Raw genomic sequence first — 18644 nt, 5'->3', positions numbered from 1 at the left:
CTTACTTTGAGCCTATTATATAGCTGGTCTAAATGCATAAAACAAAGAAGCTTGAATTCAAAATGTACTCCTGTTAATTGAGGCCATGAAGGAAACTGCACAAAAGGTGCATGTCAATTAGAAAGTCATAATGACTTTGAGATTTTAAAATGGAAAAATATACAAATGTCTCTTCTTTGCTGCACTACCAGTAACCATGGCATGTATTAATACATCAACCTTGTATAAATTTACTGACAAAACAAATTATTGTTTGCCAGCATTTCATTTGGTAATTTCAGAACACTTCCAAAATGACACGAAAGCGCAAGCGAATAACATAATAATAATAATAATAATAATAATAAAAAGAAGAAGAAGAAGAAGAAGAAGAAGAAGAAGAAGAAGAAGAAGAAGACGGCACAAACAGAAATAATGGTGCAAGTAAACTATTTTTATTTTGTGCTCACAGAATTGCAGGTAGTGCGATTCATAGAATTTGAATCTATGGGCTTCAAAGATGTATCTGTCCTTCATTCTGCACTTTTCTCCTTTTAAAAGAAAGTAGCAAAATGGATTAATTAATTATATATAGTTTTTTGTGCAATCTGTAATTTCCTTGTGGTTGATTTCAAAGAAAATAATTGTGTTGAATCTTGGTATTGAAAGGGACATTATTAAAATTAAACTGAGCATTTCCTTAATCATTTGATAACTATCATAAAAGTGGGTTCTGGTTTAAATCCCTCCCTGTCAAGGTTTTTGTAGGGCAAATATATATGTTTTTAATGTTCCTTTCAAAATACATGAAGGATTAAAATTCATAACTTGTTCATAAAGTTAGTATTGGTTTCCATTTTAGTATTCAACCAACCATTAAGTTGCTCAGCTCTCAACTTGTTGACCTGAGTCTACACATTTTTACTTCATAGACTTCAGTTAATGGAAAATACCTTGCCAACATCTCGGCTCTTGGCCCTGAGCTTGTTGACCTGGGATTCAGAGATGTCTGCACGCTCCTCAGCTTCCTCCAGCTCATGCTGCACCTTTCTGTACTTGGAGAGATGGGCATTGGCCTGTTCCTCCTGGAATGGAGATATAAAAATGATAAGCATTAAGATGAAAGAAGAGTACAGCAGTTGCTGATTCATTTTTGTGTGACATTTTATTTCCCTCTACCACATCTAATCATTTACCACCATTTAGGCTCTTAATTACCACTATAGAAGAAATAAGTAGATTTGAATTATTCAATGTACTCACAGCCTCCTCAGCCTGTCTCTTGTAAGCCTTCACTTTGAGCTGCAGCTTGTCAACCAGATCCTGGAGTCTGTTCACATTCTTCTTGTCCTCCTCAGCCTGCAGAAACAACAGATGACTCGTTCTTAATTTCAATAACACTTGTGTATTTAACCTGTCTTAAAGACAATACTATGTATACTATGTGACAAAACTATGATGTAGTTACTTTTATGTCCATCGTTATATTACCTGGTAGGAGAGCTCCTTGACTCTTCTCTCATATTTACGGACTCCTTTAATGGCTTCAGCTCCACGTCTTTGTTCAGCTTCAAACTCATTCTCCAGCTCACGCACCTAGAAATCATAACAATTATTAGCAATAATTTATATTTTTTTCTGGAAGTAGAATCATATAAGAATGTGAATTTACCCTGGCCTCCAGTTTCTGGAGCTGCTTCTTTCCACCCTTCATTGCCAGCTGCTCAGCCTCATCCAGACGGTGCTGCAGGTCCTTCACTGTGACCTCCAGGTTCTTCTTCATTCTCTCCAGGTGAGAGCTGGTGTCCTGCTCCTTCTTCAGCTCCTCAGCCATCATAGCAGCCTGAAAGGTGAATGTACAGGAATATATTTTTCTGATTTATGATACAGTCAATGAAGGCTGATCTTACTCATAACAATACAAATGGAAACAATTGCAAAAATGGTGTAACAATAATTATATGTTTTCTTAGCTTTTTTTGCTTCATTGTATTTTTTGCTGTCAATTTAATTTTGTTTAAATACAAGTTGTTAGCTGATAAACAGGATGTCATCTGACTGCTTAAGTAAAACACTATGTACATTTGAAGATTAAATGGAAGATCGTTTGGATGATCAGCAATTTGACCCACATCAGTAATTGCCTTCTTGGCCTTTTCTTCTGCATTTCTTGCTTCCTGGATGGTGTCATCAACTTCACCTTGTAGTTGAGCAATGTCACTCTCAAGCTTCTTCTTGGTGTTAATAAGACTTGTATTCTGTAAAAACAAAGTATGTCATGTAGTTTATTCATTACTCAGAAAAAAGTTTTTAAAAAAAGATTTTAAAATATTATTAATTAAACCAAAAGACTATGGAGTTGTCTTGTTAACCTGGGAGTGCAGCAGCTGCACACGCTCACTGGTGTCAACCAGTTCCTGTTCAGCCACTTTGCGTGCTCTCTCTGTCTGTTCCAGGGCAGCCCTCATTTCCTCAATCTCAGCCATCATGAGGGTGTTCCTGCGCTCCACCATGGCAACCTGTTCCTTCATGTCCTCCTGTCCTCTAAGAGCATCATCCAGGTGCAATAGGGCATCCTGATTTTAAAATAAGTAAAATGATTGTAATTTTCTTCCAGAAACCAAATGCAAAATGACATAACTCATTGCTACAGGCTCCATACCTTGAGTTGTCCTTGGATGTTCCTCAGTTGTTTCTGGGCCTCGGCAGCCTGGCGGTTGGCATGGCTCAGCTGGATTTCCATCTCATTGAGATCTCCCTCCATCTTCTTCTTCACTCTCAGGGCATCATTCCTGCTCCTGATCTCAGAATCAAGAGCGCTCTGCATTTGGTCAACAATTCTCTGGTTGTTTCTCTTCAGCTGCTCAAGCTCCTCATCCTTCTCAGCAATCTTTCTGTCCACTTCTGATTTGATCTGGTTCAGTTCCAGCTGGATACGAAGAATCTTGGACTCCTCATGCTCCAGTGAAGCCTGTTATTAAATACATTGGATAAAACCATTTTATTTGAACTGTTGGTGGGCTATGCTGGGTGTTCATGAATTGATAATTTAAATTTCAAACTATATTTATGGATAGTACAAAACAAATCTTTTTATACAGATGTATTTGTATTAAACATGGCTTTCAAAGAGAAGTCTGCTATAATTTTGCATTGAATTTTTAATACCTCAGCCTCCTCCAGGGCAGTCTGGATTTCAGACTTTTCCGTCTCTGCTTGTTTCTTTGCCTTCTCCAGCTCGTGGATGGTCTTTCCAGTCTCACCAATCTGTTCAGTGAGGTCTGAGATCTCCTCTGTTTTACAGACAAGGAGTTCAATGTTGTAGCACTTTTCTTAATTGAATTTTCACAAAAATGTTTTCAAAATTACACTAGAGTTGCTGTTCTGTGTTATTACTTACGCTGCAAGTTCTTGTTCTCGCGTTTAAGAGTCTCAAGATGATCCAGAGCCTCTTCATAGGAGTTCTTCATCTTGAAAACCTCAGTGCTGAGAGAGCGAGCCTCTTTCTGAGCCGCTTCTAGCTCTGCCTGGCCCTCCTCAAACTTCTGCTTCCATTCTGCAAGGACCTGTTATAAAAAAAATGAAAAGCTTCCAGATATTTATTCGAATTTTAGTGTGTTTCTCAATATTCAGACTCATGTTGTATTGAATTTTCTCAGAAAATGAGGACTTCCTTGGTTTATAAATCTATAATCAAACGTTTCACCTTGTCAAAGTTCCTCTGTTTCTTATCAAGGGCAGCTGCTTGAGCGTTTGCTCTCTCCACATCAATCATGAGGTCTTCCACCTCACCCTGCAGCCTCTGCTTGGTCTTTTCCAGTGAGGCACACTTGGAGTTCACAGCCTCAATCTGTTCCTCAGCATCTTGCAGGCGCTGAGCAAGCTTTTTCCTGTGATAGGATGATTGGATCAGGCATAGAACTTAATAATGTTTATGTAGGTAAATCAACAACAACACTTAAGTAAATTGCAAGAACTAACTTGGCTTCCTCAAGCTCCTCAGTGCGCTGGATGGCATCAGTTTCATATTTTGTTCTCCACTGAGCCACTTCACTGTTGGCCTTAGACATTCCACGCTGAAGCTCAGCCTTGGCCTCCTGCTCCTCCTCATATTGCTCCCGGAGCAGGTCACAGTCATGGCGAGCTGATTGTAAAGCATGAGCCAGGGCACTCTTGGCCTGAAGAGAAAATAAACGTATAGAAAAACATATAATATGTCCATATGTTGGCTATGATGAGTTGTACTAGGTCATGGTAATGGTGGCAATCTTCTAACATTACCTTGGTTTCCTCTTCCATATGCCTCTTCAACTCCTCAATTTGTTGAGTATAGGCCTGTTTCCCTCTTGTCAGTTGGGATACCATAGCTTCTTTCTCTTCCAGTTGGCGTGCAAATTCACCTAAATGGAAAATTTTAAAGGATGGAGGAAAGAGGTGTATCTGGTACTGCTTTATGTGTTAAATGTATTTCTTAAAGTACAATATATGTAAAAACCAGTCATACCATTCTCAGTTTGCAGACGTGCTTTTTGACCACTGAGGTCATTTATCTGGCGTGTGTTTTCATCACTCTTAGCCTTGAGTTCACTGAGTTGGTCCTCCAGAGTACGGCACATCTTCTCCAGATTAGCCTGTCATTGAGATAATAAGCAATATTCTTGTATCATTAAGAATTTGTATATGTATGGTTATACTTGGAACTGACTGGGTAATTCTTTACCTTAGACTTGGCTACAGACTCCATATTGCTGGAGAGGTCATCGATTTCCATTTTGTATTCGCTCTTTTCCTTCTCCAGCTTCTGCTTGACCCGCTGAAGGTTGTCAATCTGTTCTCCTAATTCTGCCACGCTGTCGGCCTGCTTCTTGCGGAGGGCAGCAGCGGTGGCCTCGTGCTGCAGAGTCGACTCTTCAAGGTCGCGGCGGAGCTTCTGGAACTCAGCTTCACGTTTCTTGTTCATCTCAATCTGAGCAGAAGTGGCACCACCAGCTTCTTCAAGCCTTTCACTGATCTCCTCAAGTTCCCTGGAGAGATCAGCCCTCTGCTTCTCAATCTTTGCACGAGCAGCACGTTCAGCCTCAATTTCCTCTTCCAGTTCCTCAATGCGAGCCTAGAATAAGGAATGGTGTGTATAGATAGGATGAAACAAGTGATAATAATTAAAGAAACATCAATTCAAATATTTCAATTTTGAATAAGTACCTGGAGCTCCTTAATCTTCTTCTGCAGCTGAGCACCCAGAACTTGTTCATCTTCAATCTTGCTAAGAAGCTGACTGGTTTCAAAGTCCTTCCTGTGAAGTAGAAAATATTTCTTAAAATCAATCCCTTTAATAATAATAAATAAAAAATCTTCAATGTAATTTTTATTTTTATTTAAGTCTTACTTCTTGATTTTTTCATCTGACTGTTGTTTGTCATTTTCCAGATCCATTATGGATTCCTGGGCTAGTTTCAGATCACCCTCCAGCTTTCTCTTGGACCTCTCAAGGTCCATTCGGACTTTCTTCTCTTGCTCCAGTGATCCCTCAAGCTTAAAAAGGAAAATAAATTATATTTTAATAGATTGAGTGAACTGTCAATTCTTTGTTATTAGGGTCTAGTTGGCTCTCCAACTTACATCATCCACTTGTTGTTCAAGCTTGCTCTTGGCTTTAGTCAGAGTGTTGACTTTGTCTTCCTCTGCTTGAAGGTCATCCAGAGTCTGCTGGTGTGCCTCTTGGAGGGCTTTCTTCTCCTTGGATAACTTAGCAATGCTTTCATCCTGTGAGGTCATCTCTTCAGTCAGGTTTTTCACCTAGAGGAGTTTGAATAATCCGTCATTATCAAATTATCAAATTCTCGATATATCTGAATTTCTTATGTTTAAATGCAAACCTTATTTTCTGTGGCATGTTTCTCCTTCTCCACTTTGGCCAAGGTGAGCTCTAAGTCATCAATGTCTTTCTTGAGCTCAGAGCACTCATCCTCCAGTTTCCTCTTCTTGGCAGTCAGCTCAGCGTTCATTTCCTCCTCATCCTCCAGTCTCTCTGTAATCTCCTTTATTTTAGCCTCAGCCTGGATTTTGTTTTTAATCAAGCCCTCACATCTTTCCTCAGCATCACTGAGACCCTCAGCTTCCTGTTAAAATATCAGTTACATTTCTTTAATTTTAATTTCCATATGGAATTGGTACAGACATCCAATGATGTTTCTGATGTGGATTTGATATTGTGCAGAGTACCTGAGTTATATTATACTAAAACTAAATACATACTGTGTAGTGTAGTTTTAAGGCAATGCTTACACACACACATTTATACAATATTATTTCATATTGCTCAAAGCAGCAGAAATGCTTACAGATTGGACTTGTAGCAGCAGGTCATTCTTCTCCTGCATTAGAGACACCATTTTCTCCTCAAGGTCCTTTCTCTTGGCTTCTGCCTTTGCCAGATCTTCCTTGCACTTGGTAAATTCTTCCTTCATGTTGGCCATTTCCTTCTCTGATTCTGCACTCTTCAGAAGTGGCTTGATCTTGAAGTATAGCTTCATCCATGGCCAGTGTTTCACATTCATGAATGAGCGGATATTGTATTGGATGGAGAAGATGGACTCTCTGCATGAATGAGTATATGTTGTGTCTGTTTAGCAACTTAAAAATACACAATTTTATGTTACAATGCTATGGGATTGTAGTGAAGACATTCCTATTAATAATTATTTAATTTTATTTCTCAGCATACAACAATTTTCTTTAGCTTTTCCACTAGTTTCTTTCAAGTCATCTCTGCAGTTTTTTGTATTATTACACCATAATGGCCTTTTCTTTTTAATTAATGATTCATATTCAAGATTGCTGTCAATGTTTTATCATGTATCTATGTCTCAGCAGCTGATTGAATAAGATGTATCTCATTTGAACAGTTTTCTGTAGGTTTTATCTACAGTGAGGGAAAAAAAGTATTTGGTCCCCTGCTGATTTTGTACGTTTGCCCACTGACAAAGAAATGATCAGTCTATAATTTTAATGGTAGGTGTATTTTAACAGTGAGAGACAGAATAACAACAAAAAAATCCAGAAAAACGCATTTCAAAAAAGTTATCCATTGATTTGCATGTTAATGAATGAAATAAGTATTTGATCCCCTATCAATCAAAGTTAATGATCTCAAGGCAGCTGGGACCATAGTCACCAAGAAAACAATTGGTAACACACTACGCCGTGAAGGACTGAAATCCTGCAGCGCCCGCAAGGTCCCCCTGCTCAAGAAAGCACATGTACATGCCCGTCTGAAGTTTGCCAATGAACATCTGAATGATTCAGAGGAGAACTGGGTGAAAGTGCTGTGGTCAGATGAAACCAAAATCGAGCTCTTTGGCATCAACTCTACTCGCCGTGTTTGGAGGAGGAGGAATGCTGCCTATGACCCCAAGAACACCATCCCCACCGTCAAACATGGAGGTGGAAACATCATGCTTTGGGGGTGTTTTTCTGCTAAGGGGACAGGAAAACTGCACCGCATCAAAGGGACGATGGACGGGGCCATGTACCATCAAATCTTGGGTGAGAACCTCCTTCCCTCAGCCAGGGCATTGAAAATGGGTCGTGGATGGGTATTCCAGCATGACAATGACCCAAAACACACAGCCAAGGCAACAAAGGAGTGGCTCAAGAAGAAGCACATTAAGTTCCTGGAGTGGCCTAGCCAGTCTCCAGACCTTAATCCCATAGAAAATCTGTGAAGGGAGCTGAAGGTTTGAGTTGCCAAACGTCAGCCTCGAAACCTTAATGACTTGGAGAGGATCTGCAAAGAGGAGTGGGACAAAATCCCTCCTGAGATGCATGCAAATGTGGTGGCCAACTACAAGAAACGTCTGACCTCTGTGATTGCCAACAAGGGTTTTGCCACCAAGTACTAAGTCGAAGGGGTCAAATACTTATTTCACTCATTAACATGCAAATCAATTTATAACTTTTCTGAAATGTGTTTTTCTGGATTTTTTTGTTGTTATTCTGTCTCTCACTGTTAAAATACACCTACCATTAAAATTATAGACTGATTATTTCTTTGTCAGTGGGCAAACGTACAAAATCAGCAGGGGATCAAATACTTTTTTCCCTCACTGTATATTATACCTATTGTCAAATTTAAGTCTTTGTTTTACAAAACATTACAAATGTACAATTACCTTCTTTCCATCATCTTCACAAATTCCTTTCTCATGAGGAAGCCACGGCAAAGAGCCTGCGTGTTAGTGATGAGCGCGGCCAGTTTTTCATCTCGCATCTCCTCAAGTGTACCCAGCAGACCAGCTTTGAAGAACACCTGTAATCAATGGTAGATATTATGCCTTTGTATATTTTCCATCACATATTATTTTTGATTGTGCCCAATATATGTATATACCATGCATTTTTGCATGCGGTCCTGCTTATTACTATTGTTTTTTATAACATGTTGTGTCATATGTCACCCCCCCATTGAGATTTTTGGTCAGTGTTGGGTGAGTGGATGTGGAGTTTTATTACACTGACAAGCAATATTTGTGTGCTTTTTCCATTGTTTGACACCTACCTTAGTGTGTCCAAATTTATACTGAGTTTGGTCTACATCAATGGATGCCAAGAGCTTCTCCGAACATTTCTTGCTGTCAATGAACTGACCCTCTGGAATGGCACTGGCATTCAATACTTTGTATCTGTACAAGGGGTCAATAATATAATTTGTATTAATATTGTGTGTATACATATATATATACACCGATCAGCCACAACATTATGATCACTAACAGGTGAAGTGAATAACACTGATAATCTCATTATCATGGCACCTGTCAGTGGGTGGGATATATTAGGCAGCAAATGAACATTTTGTCCTCAGAGTTGATGTGTTAGAAGCAGGAAAAATGGGCAAGCGTAATGATCAGAGCAACTTAGACAAGTTCCAAATTGTGATGGCTTGATGACTGGGTCAGAGCATCTCCAAGGAAGGAAAAGCGGTCGTACCGGCGACAGGGTCATGGGCGGCCAAGGCTCAATGATGCACGTGGGGAGCGAAGGCTGGCCCGTGTGGTCTGATCCAACAGACGAGCTACTGTAGCTCAAATTGCTGAAAAAGTTAATGCTGGTTCTGATAGAAAGGTGTCAGAACACACAGCGCATTGCAGTTTGTTGCATATGGGGCTGCGTAGCCGCAGACCAGTCAGGGTGCCCATGCTGACCCCTGACCACTGCCGAAAGCACCTATAATGGGCATGTGAGCATCAGAACTGGACCACGGAGCAATGGAAGAAGGTGACCTGGTCTGATGAATCACGAGTTCAAGGTGATGACTTGGCCTCCAAATTCCCCAGATTTCAATCCAATCGAGCATCTGTGGGATGTGCTGGACAAAACAAGTCTGATCCATAGAGGCCCCACCTCGCAACTTACAGGACTTAAAGGATCTGCTGCTAACATCTTGGTTCCAGATACCACAGCACACCTTCAGAGGTCTAGTGGAGTCCTTGCCACGACGGGTCAGGGCTGTTTTGGGACCTACACAATATTCGGCAGGTGGTCATAATGTTATGGCTGATTGGTTTATATATATATATATATATATATATATATATATATATATATATATATATACAAATGTGCTCAAATTTGTTGGTACCCTTACAGCTCATTGAAATAATGCTTAATTCTTCCTGAAAAGTGATTACATTAAAAGCTATTGCATCCTGTATACTTGCATACGTTTGGTATGTCATAGAATATAACAAAGAAGCTGTGAAAAGAGATGACTTATTGCTCATTCTACAAAAGATATTCTAAAATGGCCTGGACACATTTGTTGGTACCCCTTAGAAAAGATAATAAATAATTGGATTATAGTGATATTCCAAACTAATTAGTTTGTTTAATTAGTATCACACATCTCCAACCTTGTAATCAGTCATTCAGCCTATTTAAATGGAGGAAAGTAGTCACTGTGCCATTTGGTATCATTGTGTGCACCACACTGAACATGGACCAGAGAAAGCAAAGGAGAGAGTTGTCTGAGGGGATCAGAAAGAAAATAAAAGACAAGCATGGTAAAGGTAAAGGCTGCAAGACCATCTCCAAGCAGTTTGATGTTCCTGTGACATCAGTTGCAAATATTATTAAGAAGTTCAAGGTGCATGGAACTGTAGCCAACCTCCCTGGGCGTGGCCGCAAGAGGAAAATCAACCCCAGGTCGAACAGAAGGATAGTGCGAATGTCAGAAAAGGAACCAAGGATAACTGCCAAAGAGATACAAGCTGAACTCCAAGGTGAAGGTACGTCAGTTTCTGATCGCACCATCCATTGCTTGTTGAGCGAAAGTGGCCTCCATGGAAGAAGACCCAGGAGGACTCCAGTTTTGAAAAATAAAAAAAAGCCAGACTGGAATTTGCTAAAAAGCATATTGACAAGCCACAATCCTTCTGGGAGAATGTCACATCAGCTCTATGTTCGCAGCTGAAAAAATGAAGCTTTCAAAGAAAAGAATATCATACTTAAAGTGAAACATGGAGTAGGCTCAGTTATGTTTTGGGGCTGCTTTGCTACACCTGGCACAGGGTGCCTTGAATCTGTGCAGGGCACAATGAAATCTTAAGACTATCAAGGTACTCTGGAGCGAAACATACTGCCCAGTGTCAGAAAGCTCTGTCTCAGTCGCAGGTCATGGGTCCTCCAAATGGATAATGACCCAAAACATGTAGCCAAAAGCATCCAAGAATGGATAAGAACAAAACATTACACTGTTCTTAAGTGGCCTTCTATGATTCCTGATCTGAATCCTATCGAATATCTATGGAAAGAGCTGAAATTTGCAGTCTGGAGAAGGCACACATCAAACCTCATTGAGAGCTACAGAAAATGTTTGATTGCAGTGATTGCCTCTAAAGGTTGTTCAACAAAATATTAGGTTGAGGGTCCCATTATTTTTGTCCATGCCATTTTCATTTGTTTTATTATTTACAATATTATGTTGAAAAACAAAATCAAAAGCAAAGTCTGATTTCTATTAAGTATGGAATAAACCATGGTGGATGCCATTGATGCCATTTTGTAATTTTCAAATTATTTCAGAGGAAATTGTGCATTCTTCATTTTTTGCGGAGGGGTACCAACAAATTTGTGCAAGTCTGTATGTATATCTCATGTATATATCATAAGAATATAAAAGTATATTTTATCTCAAAGTTCACATACATTTGGAAGCTACTATACATTATAGATTATATCTGGACCCTTATTGAGGCTTAAATTAACATTGATTTAGTAAGACAATGCAAGTCTGCATTCAACATTGTTCTTGACAAATTAGTGATAAAATAAGAATTGTGTTATGGTCAATTTTGTTTCTATTAAAAACATAGTTTTACATATTTCTAATTACATGACATTTACTCCCTTTAAGAGAGTGCTCCTAATCTCAGCTCATTACCTGTATAAAAGACACCTGGCTATAAACCTATAAAACAATGGAAGTGGTCGGCTGTGGTTTTACTGGCTGATAGAGATGTTTACATGATCAAGGAACTACTTATGAGTGATCAACTCATAACTCAGCAAGATTCAGTCGACACTCCAGACAGAGAAATGCAAAGGCCAATCTAAACCCTGCTCTTGGACTTCAGGTGTGAACTGGTCTAAGAGATAAGGACAATTGAGCAAGAGTGTTTATATACATTTTTGACTGTTCTATATGACAAAGAGATGGTTCTTCATTATTAAAGTACCACCCAAAAGGGATGTACCTAGGAAGAAAAATGGTAATAAGATAAAATCCAATAGTATAAAATGTACTCAGCTTCATGCACAATTAGAGTCACATATTCAGACCTTCCTTTCCTCTCTGATACTCCACTGTAGAGGGGCTGTGCCCACGTGTTCTCCCAGTAGAATCAGGTAAACAAGCTTATTTCTACCACTGTAAATGCTGGTATTCCCTTTACTGTCTAATGCAATTGATAGTAGGCCTATACATGTCATATCTGTATTCTAGAATCAACAAATTTTATGTGGATCTGTGCTTATTTTAAAATGTAACTACTTATCAAAAAGATGATACATTTTTCCCTACAAAACTTACACATATAAAGTATTATATTTACATTTTAGATGCAAGTTAGCATTTTCAGTACCTTTGCTTGAAGTCTCCATAGAGGATTCTGCTTGGGAAACCTTTCCTGCAAATCCTGATACCTTCTAGCACACCATTGCATCTCAACTGGTGGATAACCAGGAAATTTTCCATGAGACCTAAAATGAACATTAAATGTTAATAGTAAAACAAATACCCAAAGTATATGTGTTGAAATGCAACAGTGCACTTTATGTAAAGCATGTTGACAGTACCTGGTGTCTTCGATTCATTGGGAATCAAGCAACGCACAAAGTGAGGATGTGTGCTCCTCAAGTTGGTCATCAGCTTGCCCAAGTTCTCCTGTGTTGTGACAAGAGGACACATTGATTAAATCCTGTTACAAGCTGTTTTGTTTTAAATGCTCTTTTAATCGTTGCTGTTTTGTGAAGAAATAAGCATAGATTTTTTTTACCCTGAAGAGACAAGACACCGTCTGAAAGGAGCCACCCTTCTTCTTGGCACCCTTCTTTCCACTCTCTGTTAAAATGAATAAAAAGTCAGTTCTGCCAGTTCTTAAGATTAAATTAAGGATTTTTGTTTCAAAACAGAAAAACTAGATCACCTTCAGGACCTCCATGGCTAGCATACAGAAGAGCCAGCAGTTTGACAGAGGATTTCTGGTACAGCCCCACCACAGTGTCATTCAGGGGGTCCTTGTTCTTGTCCAGCCATCCGGTGATGTTGTAGTTCACGGTGCCTGCATAGTGCATCAGGGAGAAGTGGGCCTCAGCCTTGCCTTTAGCAGCCTTGGGTTTCTGGAAGCAGTTGGTTTTGCCAAGATGTTGGTCGTAGAGCTTGTTCTTGAAGGTTATGTCTGATGCCTTGGGGAACATGCACTCCTCTTCAAGGATGGAGAAGATGCCCATTGGCTATAGAAGTTTTAGGAAATTGATTAGAGAGAGAGAAAGATGTAAAATTGTATTCATACATAACACTGGGTATTTTACCAACCTTCTCAATAAGCTCAATGCAGGCAGCCAAGTCCATACCGAAGTCAATGAACTCCCATTCAATTCCTTCCTTCTTGTACTCTTCTTGTTCCAGTACAAACATGTGGTGATTGAAGAACTGTTGCAGTTTCTCATTGGTGAAGTTGATGCACAGCTGTTCCAAGCTATTGTACTATGTAACGAAATTATGATTTATAATACAGAACATGCATATATTCACATGAATTAAATATAACCATGCAAGGTATTAAGAATAAGAATGACTTAAGAAACCCCTACCTATTAACAATCAATGAATGATTTACTTACATCAAAGATCTCAAATCCAGCAATATCCAGCACACCAATGTAGCTCTGTCTGGACTGCTTGGTATCCAGCATCTGGTTTATGCGGACAACCATCCACAAGAACAATTTCTCATAGACTGATTTGGACAGGGCACCAACTGCATTGTTGACCTAAGATGCAATTAGATTAATGTGAGTTCTGGGATATATAAATTTCAGAATAGGTCAGCAGCAAAGAGATGAATGTTTCAAGTTTTTACCTGAGGTACAGTCTGCCCCTTGGTCACATACTCATTTCCGACTTTGACTCTAGGGAAGCACAGGGCTTTCAGCAAGTCAGATGAGTTCAGGCCCAAGAGGTATGCAACCTTGTCAGCCACTGAAATCATGAATAAAGTGGTAATAATACCTCACACTTGTGAACTGTAAGAAAATAAATAACTGATGCACAAGAAATATCACTTTGAATTGTAACTTAAGTCTGAAAGATTTGTTCTGAAAGGAACGTACTTGGTAAATAACAAGGATAATATGTAAATCTATTGAGATCAGACCCATGAGCTTGGAACTTTATCAGCCACTGGTAAATGTAAGAAAAAAATAGTTTTATGTTGAGATTTTTTAAAGTTGATTTCATACAACAGAATGTTTATTGTAATGTAGTTCATATTTTGTGGACTAGATCAGCTTGCCTTGCTTACGTGACTAGTATAATTTTCCTTGTAAATGAGAAATCTCATATATACAAGTTATAATAAGGTAACTTGTAAATCTGAAGTTTACCCTCAGTGCCGTCAGGTTCAGCCTGCTCCTCACGTTGCTTCTGCTTGAACTTCATGTTGCCATAGTGCATCACAGCACCAGTCAGCTTGTAGATGCCCATTTTCTCTTCATTAGTGAAGCCCAGAATATCAATGGCAGTCTAAATGATCAGAAATATATCCCATTAGTAACAGGAATAACACATTACAGATATACAATTATTCCCTGATCAGAAGAACTTACATCTGTGGCAACCAGCTCCTCTTTGTCATCTATGCTGGCCACAGTGATCTGACCCTGGCTGATCATAGGGAAGTCATAGGGATTGGTTGTGATCAGAAGCATATCTGGGGGGAAAAGGAAACAACAACAACAAAAATTATAAAATGTCTGCAATTGGTTCAAATGTGAACCGTGTTAATGAAATCATGGTTTGTCCTACCAATGAGCTCTGGCTTGTGGTTGGTCATGATCTGATAAAAGATGTGGTAGCTCCTTTCATCAGACAGCTGGAATGTTACTCTGGACTTCTCCAGCAAGTCTGTTTAAACACAAATTGAGTTGAAGGTAACTGTTGTATTTTTAAGTATTTAATAAGACATTGAAATAAGATAAAGTTCAAGATGAAAATAACTCACAAGTCTCAATGTCAGCAGAAGCCAGTTTTCCTGTGCTTCCGAAGTGAATTCTGATGAATTTACCCTTTACAAAACAAGACAAGATATGATTATATTCATGTATTTACATCACGAGTGAAGGATGAATGTATACTTTTGAGATATTAAGCCATTTACTTACAAAGCGAGAGGAGTTGTCATTCCTCACTGTCTTGGCGTTACCGAAAGCCTCCAGCAGAGGGTTGGCTGAGATTATTTGATCCTCCAGGGTTCCCTATGGAGGACATTGGATCATTAACAAGGATGAAACAGCTGGGTTTTCCTGCCATTCATTCACCATCAGTAATATTTCTAACCTGTATTTTTCCAGGCTGTGTCTCCTTCTTTTTGTCCCCGGACACTGCGATTGTCGCAAAGTACTGGATGACACGTTTCGTGTTCACAGTCTTTCCAGCACCAGATTCTCCACTAAGGGCAAAACAAAATAAGAGTTAATCTCATGTCTTTTTATTGCAGGAGGAAATAAACAAATACATAATACATGAATCTTACGTAATCAGGATTGACTGGTTTTCACGATCTGTAAATAAATGTGAAATATTGGTGAAATAAGTACTTAAACTTTATGGTTAAATTCAAAATTGTTATTGAGTGTACATTAAGAGTGATTTGTACTGTATTTACCAGTGAGCATGTTCTGATAGGCATTATCAGAGACAGAGAAGATGTGTGGTGGAGCCTCCATGCGCTTTTTGCCTCTATATGCTGTCACAACTTCTTGATTGTACACTGGGAGCCACTTGTAGGGATTCACCGTTGCACAAAACAGCCCAGAATAGGTCTGAAATTAACATGAGTTAATTGGTACAATCACCCTGTATTAAGACAACATTGCAAAGTTTTTTTTTTTAATGTTTTCTTACGTAGATCATCCATGCTGCGTAACGCTCTTTGAGGTTATACAGCACAGAGGCTTCATTCAGGTGGGTCATCATCGCCATGTCCTCAATTTTGTCGTACTTGGGAGGATTCATTGGGAAGACGTCATCCTCCTTGACTGTGACAGTCTGACAAACAAAAGTTAAATCATGAATAGCATCACAGAATAAATGGATGTCCTCAATAATTATGTTTTTGTAGCTCCTACTTGAGAATACTTACTTGGCCAGCCTCAGTCTTGACAGTGGCTTTGCCCCCTTCTTTACTTTGGAGAACACCTTTGACGTACAGCTCCTTGACATCAGTTACATAGCAGGCAGTTTTGGCATCAAATGGTCTGCTTTGTGCTTCTATTCTCTCCCTCTCAGGCTTCCTCAGGTATATGGCAGCCGGGCCAAAAACAGCCATCTCCGCGTCCGTACTCATGATGACAGTTCACTGTGAGAAAACGGACAGCAATATTACACTGTACAGTCATCCACATTCCTTTATATGTGTGTGATTTGTTTCTTAAACTGAAATACTTTAAAATCACATTGTTTGAGATACTTAAGTGACCAGATTTTCCGTGTTCACTTTTCAAGACCAGATTGTTTTTGCTTGTGTGTTAAATTTGTACATCTTCAAATCACATTATTGCTGGAGAGACATTCTGTTGAAATCCAGGTCGTTTGAAAAATCTGTCCTTTTTAAAAATGGTCATATACTGTATACTCTTATATATGTTATATATATTAAAACATGTTTGACATGAAAGCATGCTAGTTGAGCACTTAAGGTTTTCCTCATGCTTGTATGATACATATGCAACATATTTTAACAATAGCTGTTAGGATTATAATAGGATTATTGGCCAAAAAAGTTTAAAAACTAAATATAAGTAATGCTCCATGTGGAATATGTACCAGAAAACCTGTTAGCTCATATTTTTCACCATAAGATTTTTGCACACAAATAGGTACAGTGTTTGTGATAGTTCTACAGTAGTTAATTTACTGTAAATCTCATACCTTCTTTTACACCAGCCTCAGGAACTTTAATGTTAAATTGTGTCCACCACTTTAAAAAGAAAACAAAAAACAAACACTGATTCCTCCTCAGTACAGTATATTGTAACACATGCATTGTTTATTTTCAAAACAAACATAAGCATCATAAACATAAACATCAGCTAATTGTCATAGATTGTGCCTATCAGTTAAAAGACATCTAAGGACAAATTTATTATTTCTGTATAAAAGTCACAAAACAGGAAACAAATACAAATGGAACGGAGACTTACCACTCGTTGGAAACTTGGCAATGTTCTCAATGTACGGACGCTTGCTGGAGCTGATTTTATAAAGATCTTTTTTGCCATAGCAGCAAAATGTTCTTCTATATGTGGTCATGTAATTCTGTTTAGATCTCATTAGGTCACATTGACTTTTAAATCTGTCTCATGTTTTTTCAATTGTAAAGTGATAGCTTTACCTTACTTGATCTTGCAAGATCAACTAAGCTAAGTATCCCATGCGTCATTTTACTCAGCCTCAGCTTTTGGTACAATGCATTGTGCATTGTGCATTGTTCAATTCACTACAATTTTACCTGAACAATTAAAATAAAATACAATCTTGAAACTGTAATTCTGAACATCTAGAATAAAAGTTCTGAGAAGATCAGAGAAACTACTGGATTGAATGAAAGATGTAATGTGTTCACGGAGGCAAATCTATTAAGATTTTTACTTGAGAGAAAATAAACAAAGACTATATCTATCATGTCATTACATGCATAGACATTTATAAAAAAAATCAAGGCCATGTCAGTGTTTGACTTCATCGACAGATAAATGGTGTGCCTTGATGGAATATGCTACGTGGTCAAGTAAAAGTAAAGCATCCAGTTACTTGCCAAGTAATTATGTTTTGTTAAACATTTTCAACAACGTGACGGTTGAACACAAACAACATTAAAATGTCAGATGCTTTCACATGTTCATTTTCCTTTGCATGGATTTTAATTTGGAACTGAGACAAATTCTTGAGAATATTTTTGCAACTGTCCTAAGATCACATTATCCTGCCATAACTACAGCACTAATTAGGACAGTTCATTTTATATTACTGCAAGCTATGTGAATGTAGAAGAGTTCTGCTTGGGGTGATTTCCATTATTTTGGATTAAGACACTTTTCTTTGGTGAGTTGACTTTTTTCTTTATTAACATTCCAAAGTCTTGATTCTAGTTAATAAATTGAACTGGATATTGAGAGAAACAGTAAAACAAGTTTGGTTCACTGTACAAGAAACATGGAATTATAGACAAGAAGTTGCATTTACATTTTTGGTAAAAACAAATCTAAGGATTTCTCCTTCAACCTCATGCAAATGAAGTATGGTGTTTTTAATTTAATTGGTGACTGGGTCAAACATTTGATTTGGTCTATGTCAAAGTTTTCCCTACTTTGTCAGTTGTATGATTAAATTGTTACACAAAATATGGTTCATATGTGTTTAAGTGAAAAAATATATATCTTCAGTTCTGACATATTAACAACTTTTGACAATTAAATGTCTTAGTCACCAAAAACTGGCTGTTGACAAAAGTTATTAGGGTTTCAGGTTATGTTTTCTGATATTTATAATGGTGTTGGAAACAGCTTTGATGTAATTCTGCTAGTGTTGTGGAAACCAGGCATAAACAAATATAAGAGTGCGAATGTGTAACTGGTAATACAGCAAAAAACTCGTAAATAAGAAGTCCAGTATATTCACACATACAAGGTCAAATGTGATAGTGCTTACACAGCATTCACCTGTTTGTTCTCAAGTATCAAAAATGTGCCTATATTTATTGCTCTTCAGCATGTTTATATATGACTGGGAACATACCCAGGATATCAGTTTTTGGGGAAAGGTCTGTTTTTTGGATTTGTCCCAAAACCTGTAGAGTATTTAGTCTATTTAATACCCATAAATAGCA

General features: G+C 38.3%; 1 protein-coding gene across 1 annotated transcript; it reads right to left on the bottom strand.

Annotated features, from left to right (window-relative positions):
* Positions 1 to 412: 412 nt before the first annotated feature.
* On the bottom strand, positions 413 to 16709 carry LOC136750001 (myosin heavy chain, fast skeletal muscle). The gene is made up of 40 exons (XM_066704701.1): positions 16688 to 16709; positions 15900 to 16115; positions 15662 to 15805; positions 15423 to 15579; positions 15291 to 15318; positions 15095 to 15206; positions 14920 to 15012; positions 14760 to 14823; positions 14564 to 14662; positions 14365 to 14468; positions 14143 to 14281; positions 13620 to 13738; positions 13381 to 13530; positions 13073 to 13243; positions 12684 to 12990; positions 12534 to 12598; positions 12334 to 12421; positions 12120 to 12237; positions 8537 to 8660; positions 8151 to 8287; positions 6321 to 6576; positions 5856 to 6098; positions 5599 to 5775; positions 5366 to 5511; positions 5182 to 5272; positions 4700 to 5089; positions 4484 to 4610; positions 4261 to 4379; positions 3961 to 4157; positions 3686 to 3869; positions 3380 to 3545; positions 3148 to 3272; positions 2642 to 2950; positions 2352 to 2555; positions 2112 to 2237; positions 1652 to 1822; positions 1471 to 1575; positions 1243 to 1338; positions 933 to 1064; positions 413 to 530 (listed from the first exon to the last, which is right to left on the bottom strand). The coding sequence occupies exons 2-40, from the start codon at positions 16101 to 16103 to the stop codon at positions 513 to 515; spliced, it is 5805 nt and encodes a 1934-aa protein (XP_066560798.1). The 5' UTR covers positions 16104 to 16115; positions 16688 to 16709; the 3' UTR covers positions 413 to 512.
* Between the last annotated feature and the right edge of the window lie 1935 nt (positions 16710 to 18644).

This window comes from Amia ocellicauda, chromosome 5 (assembly GCF_036373705.1).
Source record: "Amia ocellicauda isolate fAmiCal2 chromosome 5, fAmiCal2.hap1, whole genome shotgun sequence".
Lineage (NCBI taxonomy): Eukaryota > Metazoa > Chordata > Actinopteri > Amiiformes > Amiidae > Amia > Amia ocellicauda.
The sequence above is the reverse complement of the archived record's forward strand: the minus strand, read 5'-3'. Positions and strand labels throughout refer to the sequence as shown.

Excerpts from the sequence above, each read along its gene's own strand:
- LOC136750001 (XM_066704701.1), bottom strand. The coding sequence starts at position 16,103 with ATGAGTACGGACGCGGAGATGGCTGTTTTTGGCCCGGCTGCCATATAC. Across the intron at positions 4,611-4,699 it reads AGTCTGTAGCCAAGTCTAAG|GCTAATCTGGAGAAGATGTG; the intron begins GTAAAGAATTAC and ends TCTCAATGACAG. Across the intron at positions 2,556-2,641 it reads ACATCCAAGGACAACTCAAG|GATGCCCTATTGCACCTGGA; the intron begins GTATGGAGCCTG and ends TTTTAAAATCAG.